Source organism: Taudactylus pleione, unplaced genomic scaffold (assembly GCF_031769625.1).
Source record: "Taudactylus pleione unplaced genomic scaffold, aTauple2 ptg000386l, whole genome shotgun sequence".
In the NCBI taxonomy this organism is placed as follows: Eukaryota; Metazoa; Chordata; class Amphibia; order Anura; family Myobatrachidae; genus Taudactylus; species Taudactylus pleione.
Genome location: NW_028284787.1, coordinates 19842721 through 19855487, shown reverse-complemented (window position 1 = coordinate 19855487; position 12767 = coordinate 19842721). Strand labels below are relative to the sequence as shown.

Below are 12767 nucleotides of genomic sequence, written 5' to 3'. Positions count from 1 at the left end.
AAAGCACTTTACTGTACTTGGTGCAGTAATTTGCTGATGAACAGATTTCAACTGTGTGAAAGGGTCACTTTGACCTTACATTTAACCTGGGTCAGAGACCTGGTAATTTCGACGTACAGTACTGTACAGTATGTTGACTCTTTCACACAGAATAAATGCTCGTGTCCATCTGCAAATCAATGGCTAAAAGTGCTACTGTACTGTATACCCAGTAATTTGTTTGTCTGTGCCAAAAGGGGTACAAAGCGGGACCAAAAAAAAAACCTGTGCTTAAAATGCCGGATAAAGACAGTACTGTACTTTTACTTTCAGTTTTAGTTTAAAAGTTGTTTTGAGTGTTTTTTTTCAACAGTAAATATAGATTCAATCAAATACAGTACATACAGTACTGTACACAGTACTAAGCAGTGTTAGGAGACAGTGAAAAGAGATACTGTAAGGTACAGTACTGCACCAACCAATCAGTTCCCAACTAATTTTTTTACGTTGCATTTTAAAAATTACATTTGGTAGCTGATTGGTTGGTAAAGTATGGTACTTTACCTTACAGTATCTCTTTTCACTGTCTCCTAACAGTGTGTGTGTGTTATACAGTATATAAATATAGGAGATTACAGCGCCAACTGTAGTTAAAGCCCTAACCAATATTGTGAGGTTGTATAGAGGCAAGTGCTAATAAATAATACAGGTGTCTAAAAAACACTCCCTAATTATATACTGTACAGTACTGTACGGTAGGTGTCAGCTCATCAGTAATAAAATGACAATGGTGATTTGTCAGTAATAAAATGTGTGAATATCTGAATTGATATACAGTACTGTAAAGTAGAGCGCCAAATGTGCTATTTTTATAACCTAAATCAAAACTTAGTGTGTGCAGTACCATTAGAACCATTAGTGTAAAAGTTAAATGTTCAATAATGCAATGATACAGTACTGTAGGTATAATATGTGCATACAATTACATACAGTATGTACAGTAAATACAATTTAAGGTGCGGAATATGACAGTACTGTGTACAGTATATCAGCCTAAAAATGCCATAATATATGAATATAAATTTTTTTTTTCATTCAGAATATACAGTACAGTAGACCTGACCCTCACACATACTGTACTGTGTAGGGCAGTACATAAAAGACAAAAAATTATACAGGTGTATATTTAATATTCCGCACCTTACATGGTATTTACTGTATGTACTGTATAATTGTATGCACATACAGTACAGTATTATATTGTACTGTACCTATCATTGCATTATTGCACTTCTTTGCACATTTACTTTCACTTTACATGCTTCTAATGGTATAGTACACACTAAGTTTAAATTTATGTTATACAAATAGCAGTTTTGGCGCTCTATCAGTTCCGAATATATACAGTACTGTACTGTATATCAGGCATACTGTACTGTCATGACCAGGGCTAAACATACTGTACAGTAACGGCTAAAAAGTATTACACATTAAATTTCCTCACATTTATACCAGCAGATTCAGAGCCGCTCGTAAGCGGGCGCTCGCTCCGAGCGATGTTTGCACATCTGCGCATGCGTATGGGTCGTAATGCGCATGCGGCAACCAGTCATTGCAGTCGGAAATCGTGCGCTTGCAAAACAGCGACGGCCTGCTAATTTGTTTGAGAGAATGAGGCGTTTGTGGTTGGTAACAGGGGAAGGTGCTTGAAAACGGGGAGTGGAGATCCGAACGCAGGCGTGCCAAACGGTCAAAACGGGCGTTTAATGGGTGTGCATAGTTAACAAAGCAGCGTCATCGACCATGTCACTTGGTTGTCTTTTAGCCTGAACTGCTCGCAGTGATTTGCAGGAAGTAAAACCTACCACAAGCACTGCGAGCAGTTCAGACGCCTTTCGATGTACTCGATTAATCTAATAAATAGCGGAGATGACATATGATACGAACGGCCAGGGGGCGTCTTTACAAAATAGCGAGCGCATGTTTCGTTCGCTCGCTCAGACATAGAGGCGTCAACAGACCGCAAAGAGCGAGCGCTCAATTTAAATAGCCGGCCCCTTTTTCTGAACGACCGTTCGCAAATAGCGTCCGGCTCTGAATCAGGACCACAGTACTGTAATATGAAGTGTGGCCTGCTGATGGAAACTTTGGGGCATATTTTGCAGGCTGTGTTTAATAAATGATAATTTTGAGCTTATTGGTGATATATATTTCCCAATTTTATCTCACATCAAGCTTTGATACATACAGTACAGTATGTCCCTTAATACGCAAAGATGCGTCTATGAAGGACAAACAGGACATCACACACAGCAGTATTACAACTGAAACTAAGATGACTGCTGAGGAAACACAAGATGGCCTCGAGTACAAGGACTAAAAGGGGCAGTGGGAGACTAGGAAACATCAGCGGTAAACGGTGTGTGTAGAAACTCGATACTTAAATCAGCGTCTACGGGGACGGGGCATACCGAGGCAGCGGGATATTAAACACAGCAATATTGCGACTGAAACTAAGATGGCCGCTGAACAAATCAAGATGGCCGCGGGGACAGGACGGTCACTCACGGGAGACTAAACACAGCAAAATGACCGTGAACCATACATACTGTAGCAAGCTACTTACATTACCAGCGGGTTGATACTGTATGAAACAGCTGTAGAAGTTCAGGGTACAGCAACAAAGGTGACTCGGTAATCAGGCAGAGGTGCAGTAGATCACAGTAATGAGCAGCAACAACAGTGACTCGGAAGTCAGACCGCGTTGCAGATAGTAGTATCTCAAAGATTCGTACTGATGATATGTGCCGAAGAGATGAGCAGCAAGTCCATACGGTTAAGTAACAGGTTCATGGTGTGGATCGGTAGGCTGGTCTGAGACGCTATATTATACTACCATAGACCAAAGAATTCCTTCCCGCTGAAAATCTGGCCGCTGATTGGTGCATTTGAAAAATGCACTTCCTTGTGGTCCAATGGCATGGCAGAGTTTCGGCGGCAAGGTTTTCATTGTCTCTGGTAGCATAAAAAAGCGTCTCAGACCGGCCTAGCTATTCACACTGAGAATCTACTACTTAACTGTACGGACTTGTTGCTCGGATTGTCTCATCGGCACGTATCAACAGTACGAACCCTTGAGAAACTACTATCTGCAACTCTGCCTGACTTCTAAGTTGCTGTTGTTGCTGCTCATTACCGTGATCTACCTCTGCAACTCTGCCTGACTTCCGAGTCACCTTTGTTGCTGTACCCTGAGCTTCTACAGCTGTTTCCTACAGTATCAACCCGCTGGTACTGTAAGTAGCTTGCTATGTATGGTTCACGGTCATTTTGCTGTTTGCTGTGTTAGACTCTGATTTGCGTAGCGAGTTTCTATGAAACACCGTATGCCGCTGATCGATTCCTAGCCGCCCGCTGCCCCTTTTAGTCTCCCGTGAGTGACCATCCTGTCCCCGCCGCCATCTTGTTTTGCTCAGTGGCCATCTTGGTTTCAGTCGCAATATTGCTGTGTTAAATATCCCGCTGCCTTAGTATGCCCAGTCCTTTGCCCGTCCCCGTAGACGCTGATTTGCGTAGCGAGTTTCTATCAAACACCGTATGCCGCTGATCGATACCTAGTTTGCGATGTAACGCTATTTTGCGCTTCAAACGCACAGTCAGTTTGTAATACAGAGAGCCCTCTGAGACAGAGGCCACTCTCCGTTACAGCTCAAGAGACGTCGCTATAGTGTGCAAGGCTGACACCGCATCTACATTGTCGCAAGTTTGCGGTGTAGCGCTATTTTGCTCTTTAAACGCACAGTCAGTTTGTAATACAGAGACCTCTCTCTCATACTGTACAGAGTCCATTCACTACCAGTTTCTGCAGTTATGAAATCACTATTGTGTGGTGCAAAATTCAACTGCACCGTCAGTTTTTAATATACAGTACAGACACATTCATAGCGGCACACTATTTGTCCTAGCAGATGGGGCATGGTGTCCTTGGCAATGGTCACAATTCATAGCCTTTTTCAGGACACAAGGGCAGAGCTGACTGGTTACAGTAAATGGATTAACAAAGCATCCTTTATTATGGTAATGAGAGGCTCTTGCTTGCTTTTGGGGAAGGGACCTGATGCACTGTGTATGACTCTCGGCCCACTGGGCATGCGCCAGAAATCCCATCGCAACCCTCCTACTGGGCATGCGCCCACCAGAGATGCCATTTCTAATCCATCGGAGATGGCTGACAGCCACCATAGCGCCAACCGTGTAATAACAGCATCGACATTGTCGCAAGTTTGCGATGTAACGCTATTTTGCGCTTCAAACGCACACAGTTTGTAATACAGAGAGCCCTCTCAGAGACAGAGGCTACTCTCAGTTACTGCTCAAGAGACGTCGCTATAGTGTGCAAGGCTGACACCGCATCTACATTATCGCAAGTTTGCGGTGTAGCGCTATTTTGCTCTTTAAATGCACAGTCAGTTTGTAAATACAGAAATCACTATTGTGTCCAAGTCTAGGACAGCGTAGAAAGTGGTGCAAAATTCATGTTTTAAACGCACAGTCAGTTTGTAATTTAGAGGCTTCCCTCTCAAACAGAGCGCACTACTGTAGCAGTTTCTGAAGTCATGAAATGACTATTGTGTACAAGTCTTGGACAGCGCAGAGTGGCACAAGGGTGAAAATTCAACAGCATACCATACAGTACTGTAGTAATACAGACAACTACGTATGCGCAGTGATGATCTTCCATACGCCATGGCATAGTGCTACATGGCGTATGGCTTGGCGCCACAGATCCCATTGTAACTCCTCCACTGGGCATGCGCAAGAAATCCCATTGCAACCCCTCGGAGCTGACAGCCACCTCAGCGCAGATATTGACGAAAGTTTTGCACTATTTAAACGCACAATCAGTTTGTAATGTCTTACTTTTAAGCAGCCTTTTAAACAACAACACTACAGTATTACAGTACAACACTACTACAGTAGTTTCACTATAGTGTCCAGAGCAGACAGTGCCAAAAAATAAAAAAATATTCTTTTCCAGGGATCGAACCCGGGACCATAATTCTTCCAAAGTGATCACCTAACCACTAGCCCACACGCCAGCTACAGTGAACCGCACAGAGCGGCCTCATCCTTGTGCACTCCTCCCGCTGCTGTTTTTAATTATAAAAAAAATTGTCATACTGTAATTCATCCCATCTCAGTGAAAGCTGTGCGTGCATCTCATTAATCTACAGTATCGGTTATACCGTGATAACAACTAGGGCAACTTCTCTACTGTTCAGTTATGTACAATACTGTATGTGCACTGATTTGCATCCTGTTATAAGATCTTACTGTATATACATTATGTGACATTAAAAGTATTGGTTGTGCGAACATGCAAATGCTGTGAATGTGATATCCATCCAATTTAAGTTTAACAGTATGGCATTCAGTACAAGGCATTCAGTACAAATTACAACAGTGGAGCACTCGCCACCCAGCGGTTAAGCGCTGTTTTATATGCCGTAGCGTATCCTTCGTTGAAGAATACCACGGTACGCCACAAGTCCATGGTGCGACTCAGAGGCCTGCGCGCCACGCCATGAGCAACAAAATAGCTGGGTACATCCGTACATGTCACATCCCACTGGATTTTCCATTTTTTGCCCGTATAAGGGTGCAAAATATACTCACTCGCAACTAAATAGTTGCAGATGGTACACCCTAGGCATTTGAAACAGCCTTTTTTACGTTGTAAAACGCTAGAGGGTCCTATTTCTGTAGATTTTAATCCTGTGATGTCTGTCTTGATAATCAAATCCCTTATATTTCTACTTCTATTGTAGCTAGGCATGATTCTAGATGAATGCAGTAAGGGTAAATCTGGATCTGACAGTGACATGTGATTTTACGTGGTCTTTTTCATTTCGAGTTGCTACTGTTCCTAAACTCTTCCACTTTCTAATAATATCACTTGCAGTTGACCGTAGAATATCCAGCTTGGATGAAATTTCATGAACCGTTTTATTGCAAAGGTGGCATCCTATCGCAGTACCACGCTTTAAGTCACTGAGCTCTTCAGAACAACCCATTTTGTATCACAAATGTTTGCAAATGGAGACTGCATGGCTAGGTGCTTGAGTTTATACACCTGTGGTAATGGGTCTGATTGAAACGCCTCAATTCAATAATTAGGTGTGGGCACTCAAAAGGGACTTTAAAATAAAACTTATCTTATGGAAAATACATTTTGGCCCAGGTCATTACGTCATAGTTAATGAGAGGTTCAGTTCCTGCTTGTTCTTGCTGAAAAATAGCACTGGTTGTATTTCCCCCCCTCTTCTACTAAAACAAGCTGACTATAAAGCTGGCCACACATCTAAAGATTATCTGTTCAACCAGCCAACTAGTTGATTGGTTGGAATGAAAATCTGGTAACGTATGGGAGAAAATTATGGAATCTATATTATACCCCACCAGACGTCTGCCTGGTGGATGTAATACCGAGGACCAGATCCCTACAGTGTAAGTATCTAATCTATCATTAACCTCCCCCCCCCCCCCCCCAACCCTAACCTTTCCTTATGGGTGCCTAAAACTACCCCCTCTCCACACCCTAAACCTAACCCTCTCGGGGGGGTGCATAAACCCCCGGGGGTCCCTAGCCCTAACCCTCCCGGGGAGGGGGGTGCCTAGTCCTAAGTCCCCTCCCCCCCTCCCAGGAGCACCTAAACTTTTGTTTATTTTAAGCACATTAGATCCAACCCTTCTTTCTATTTTTGTTGTTTACAACCTTTTTTCTTTACTTACAAAGAGAAAAAATAAGATTTATTGGTGCACTCCAGGAGTTGTCACAAGAATACTCTATTGCTATATAATGAGTTTCATTGACTGTCTTGAAACATAACCTTCAATATTTATTTATTCAATAAAATGGATATCACATCCAAATATGTTGACTGTCGGCGAAAATATGTTAAAATCAGAAAAAGGGTGAATAAAGTAAGCATAATGTGAATTAAAAATTAAGTTTGGTGTGTCTGTGTCTATTATTTTCAAATCCTTATACCGGAAGAATAATATTTAATATATCACATGTATCACGTCCAGTGGGCGATTTTACCTAGGGGCTGCAGCCCCCCAGTAAAATCCACTACTTCAGTGAGCCAGTTGCAGTCCATGACTGCACTAGCTACCTTATGACTGGAGGTGGTGTCTCCTCCCCCTGGGACAGCGAGTCCAGGCTGCTATTAGCAGATTATCATGTCTATGTCCGGCAAGCCCCAACGTCGGGCAAGCAGTTGGAATACTTCTGGATGCTGCGCCCACTCGCCTGCGTAAACGTCCTGACGGGATTAGGAAGTCCACCTCCCAATTCTAAATTCCTGGCATGAAGACTGCGGACAGTGCTGGAAGATGGTGCTCCGCGAAACTAAAAATTTGACTGACCTCCCTCATCTTGGCTGCGAGAGCCGCCATAGTGATTTTTGTAAGCCACTGCAGTTGCGTTGTCTTACTGTACTTTTACCGGACGGCTGTGAAGGAGGTGCTGTGTCTGACACAGAGCTTTGTATACAGCCCATAGCTCCAGGATGTTGATGGAAAGCTGACTCTCCTGAGGCGTCCAATGACCCTGAAAGGTCAGGTGACAGTTCACTGCCCCCCACCCCTAAAGGCTTGCATCAGTGGTGAGTAGGACTCAGTTCTGGATCCAAAAGGGGCAGCCCTTGTCCAGATGTGAACTCTGGAGCCACCACATCCGAGAGAGACATACCTACTGTGGAAGAATGAGTCTGTGCCTTTGGGGTTCGTGCGAGACTTGATCCTTCACTTTAGAATGATTCGTGAAGAGGCCGGGAGTGAAATTGAACGTTGAAACCAATGACACCAAAATCTTCATGCATGCGTGTATGGACCCCTGACGCTGGCTGAGAAAGGTTCGTATTCTGGTCTGTAAGGTCAAGATCTTGTCTGAAGGGAGGGAGACCGTTTGAACCTTGGAATCCAACAAAGTTCCAAGTGGAGCATCTCCTGGGATGGAGTAAGTGTTGATTTCCGCCAATTGCTTAACCATCCATGTGACTGTAGAAGTTCTAGTGTCGGCTGAATGTGATCCCTGAGCACTGTCGTGGAATGGGCCAACAGCAGCAAGTCATCCAGATAAGGTAAGATTCTGACGCCCCTGCAGCAAAGATGTGTTGCCATGACCTTTGTGAACACACGAGGGACAGACCAAAGGGTAACGCCTGAAACTGATAGTGATTGGTTTGTACTGCAAACCGGGGGAAGTGTTGAAAATTGGCTCGTATAGGGATATGCAAATAGGGATCCTGGATATCCAATGATCCACGAAGTCCCCCGGCTCCAAGGATAGAATGATGGACCGAAGGGACTCCATGGGAAATTTGGGAATCCAGAAACCGTTTTTGGTGTAAAAGCCTAACCCTCTCTGGGATGGGGAACGGGAATAATGACCCTTGAGGCCATGAGAGAGCAAATAGACTCCTTGTGAGCTTCTGCCTTTTCTGGCTGTATAGGAGACACGACGCCTCTGACCCAAGTGCCACACTGACGGAAAACGAAGAATCTGGCCTCCCACTCTGAGGTCATCCAGGAGAAGGCACGCCCCATCATGCAGCAGGTGTTGTTTTGGCAGCTGGGCGCCTAGTGGACCAGGGTTGCTTACCTCTAAGTTTGGCGTTTTTAGAGACCGAACCTTGACCTCTGGGAAATGGTTGACCTGTGGCTTTGCCCTGCGGATGAAAGGAACGAGAGACTAGTCCTAAGCGGCGTGTTTACTGACCGTAAGAAGGCAGATTTAGATGCTGCCAGCGTGATCACTATATTGTCAAATTCCGGACCGAACAGACTGTCTCCCGAATAGGGGAAGCAATGATGTAAAATGGCTGCTCAGCGTTGAGGAGGAGGAGAGAGGGGGAGGATTTAGCCTGGGGCTTACTGGCTGTGGAGGAAAGCGCACCCCATGGTTGGGGGAGTGGCTACAGGGAAGCACCTGTCTCCCCTGTCTGGCACAACCCCACGGAACATGGCTGCCGCTGCTATTAAGCTGACCCCAGTCCATGTAACCATCCCTATGGTCTAGTGGGAAGCATGGGTGACCGGGAGCCCCCACTGCCATAGGTCTCCAGCTCCGGCGGTGAAAGCCACGAACCCGCGACTCCCTGCATGGTGGGAGCCGCCTTACCTTCATTTCCAGCAGCGCCGGCTGTGGCTTGCGGCTTTGGATGTGAAGAAGTTTGTGGCCCAAGTCACTGACCCAGTCGCCAGTGCTGCTGCCACCGATGCTGGAGTGGCAGTGGGGGCGTCCTAAATAAGCTGAATAAAGTAAAAGTAACTGCGGGGACCCCTCCAATAAACTATTGCCCAGCTTCTGCTGGCACCAAACTCAAACTGAGGTCCAGTGGCGGGGGGGCGGGGTATAGAGGAGAGGAGTGGGCTTTTGGGTAATTTTAATTAACTAGTTGGTGCCCAGACTCTTTTCTCCAGGCTTTATCCCAGTGTGATCCCTGTGCCCCCTAGTGGAGGAAAAACACAAATCACTAGTCTTTTATGCAGTTAGCTATATAGTGGCTCATATCACTGACATTTGTTGCAGTGCTAAAAATAGTTACAATTTATATCTGTATTGGATACTATTCCATTTCATTCACATAAACATTATGCTGTTGTTTTAGGCTTAACATTCTGACTGTCCTTTGCTGGTACGCAATATTGATCCCTTAATTTGATTCAATATATCATGTGTGTCACATCACACTGCTGGGGAGTCAAATGTAAGTATTAGAAATCATTTGTTTATTATCTAGTGAGCGATGCTAACAGGTCTTGTTTGATGCATTTCACAGTATTGAACACACAAACTATAGTTGTATCATACTACTTTTCCACCGCTGCAAAAACCCGGGTACAGTAATTGCCGTGTCAACCCTTGTCGCTGCTCAGTGGAAAAGGCTCCTATATAAAAATACAGAGTCGTCTGATCCGCATTTTCTACCCTGTTCTTGAGCAGGGTTTTACGCGGGTAAGTCCCGGGTAAGGCTCAGTAGAAACTGGTATCCCCTGGTCATCCGACCCGGGTCCCGTTCACAGAATAGGGAGAGCCGCATTTACATAATCTCCAAACGCTGGCAGAGGTAAGCCCCGGCAATATCCCACCACAGGCAGGGTCCAGCCTGTGGTGTAAACTGGGTTTGAGCCGTTATCACACGGCTTTGAAACCCATGTCCAGTGACCCGGGCTGGACCCGATATTTTGGTGGAAAAGAGGTACAGTATTACCCAGTCATATAGCAACTGTTTCTCTCAGTGTGCTATTTGTATTAACAAGCTTACTTTCCTTTGCTGGTACGTAATGTTGATCCCTTAATTTGATTCAATATATCATATTTGCATTTCGCCCTTATGGCTTTTTCAAGTAAAAAATGCCATAAGGATGAAATGCTCATCAGTTTATATGCAGTGTACATGACCCTATGAAATGTTAAATGCATTTATAATCGGCATGTCACCAAATCTATGAGCCGTTAATAGATTCATGCACTAAGTCTAAGTAGTGTGGAGATTTCCGGGATAGTATCCGGTTCACACGTATGATAGGAGCTTAACGGACAGTATGTATCTGGACTGAAACACGTGCAGAGTGCTCATCCCAGATTGATTTATACAAACACATGGTTAACAATGATATTTCTAATACTTACATTTGACTCCCCAGCAGTGTGATGTGATTGACACACATGATATATTGATTCAAATTAAGTGATCAATATTGCGTACCAGCAAAGGACAATCAGCCTTATAAGCTTAATCAATAGTATAATGTCTGTGACTGAAATGGAAATGAATCCAATACAGATATAAATTGTAACTATTTCAGCACTGCGACAAATGTAAGTGATATGAGCCACTAGTGTAGCTCACTGCCTAAAAGACAAGTGATTTCTAACAATTACATTTGGCTTTCAAAATAATGTGTTATACACTATGGGGCCTACAGTATGTATCAAAGCTTGATGTGAGAGAAAAAGTATTAACCAATCAGCTCCTAACTGTCATTTTTCAAACACAGCCTATAAAATGTAAGTTAGAAGCTGATTGGTGATTTATATCTCAAAATTTTATCTCATCAACCTTTGATATAGGCCCCTATATGTACAAAAGTATGCGGACGCCTGACCATTAAACCAACAGGGACTGTAATGTATTCAAATACATGTACTTTAATATGGAGTTGGTCCCCCTTTTGCAGCTATAACAGCTTCCACTCTTCTTGGAAGGCTTTCCACAAGATTTTTGAGTTTCTGTGGGAATTTGTGGCCATTCATTCTGTAGAGCATTTATGAGGTCAGGCACTGCACAGTTGGCACAATGCAGTCAGGCAGGTAATGTTCTCCCGATAGACTCGTCCATCTGACTGCCAAAAAGAGAAGCATGATTCGGCACTCCACAGAACACTTTTGCACGCCATTGTCTGTGTGCTTTACACCACTCCATCCGACACTTGGCATTGTACTTGGTGATGTGAGGCTTGCATGCAGCTGCTCGGCCATGGAATCCCATTCCATTAAGCTCCCACCGTACAGGTTTTGTGCTTACATTAATGTCAGTGGAAGTTTGGAAGTTTTCAGCTATGGAGTCAGCAGACCTTTGGTGACTCTTACGCATCATGCACCTTAGCAGTCGTTGACCCCGCTCTGTGATTTTACTTGGTCTTCCGCTTCATGGCTGAGTTGCTGTTGTTCCTAAACCCTTCCACTTACTGATAGTTGACCGTGGAAGATCCAGCAGGGATTACATTGTACGAACTGTCTTATTGCAAAGGTGGCATCCTATCACAGTACCACACTTGAAGTCAGGTGCAGGACAACACTCCATATTTAACCTTTTTCTTTTCTTTCCCAGTACAAAAATTTAGGCAGGGTCATGAACATTGGGAACAGTGCCTATTGCTGTGTCGGCTCGTAATACAGCCCTGCTGATCATACAGTAATGTTTACAGATTGTTTTGTGTATATATATGTATGTATATATATATAATATAGTATAGATGTTTTATTTTTTTTTGCTTCTTTCATTATTATTATTTTTTTTTACTTTGTAAGTTTTGTGATTTTAAAGATTTTTATTTCTTTTTTTTTTCTGCCTTTTAGGCACAGTGCTCCCTGGGCAAATGTTAACCATCGCTGCCTCAACTATCGCTATGGCGATATCCATTACTGGCTTTGAGGAACACCAGGAACTAGCTACAGCACAACCTCCAGGTGACTGAAAACTCATTAAGAAACACATCTGACATTTTCTGCACCATGAATTGCACACTGCATAGCTCTGTGTATAGAATACATGATTATTACTGTAAACCCCCCAGCGCTCCATTTGGTGCTCGCTCTTACCTGACTGTCTGAAAACCATCACGAAAATATCACCATTTTCTATTGGGAGAGTACAAGATCCCAGTGGTTTAGTATCTCCACCCAAACCATTAGTACAGTTTCTCCAGGGGTGGCTTGGGATAACCTCAGATGAAATGAAGCTTATAGATTTTAACACTGAAATCATGCACTAGTATAATCCTGGAATAAAGTATTTATTGTTCTGGTATCCCAAAAATATCACTTCTCCACATGTTCTGAGCATCAGTAGTGCATAATACGATAAATCACAGTCAACTTACCAGCCTAAATGAAATCTTAGCAACAACATCCTTACATGATATTTCTGCTGAAATTTGGCCTAAAACTACCTCAGATTTTCACACAAGTCCTAAAAGTAGATTGAGAACCAAAT

At 43.7% G+C, this 12767-nt stretch overlaps 1 protein-coding gene across 7 annotated transcripts in view; it reads left to right on the top strand.

The window, feature by feature from the left end:
• The window catches only part of TMEM245 (transmembrane protein 245), a 267111-nt gene that overhangs the window by 31752 nt on the left and 222592 nt on the right, over positions 1-12767 (top strand). For all 7 annotated transcript variants that reach the window (XM_088445733.1, XM_088445734.1, XM_088445738.1 and 4 more), the window contains exon 4: positions 12131-12241. In XM_088445733.1, the coding sequence (XP_088301859.1) occupies positions 12131-12241 (111 nt within the window). The remainder of the gene's footprint in view (positions 1-12130; positions 12242-12767) is intronic.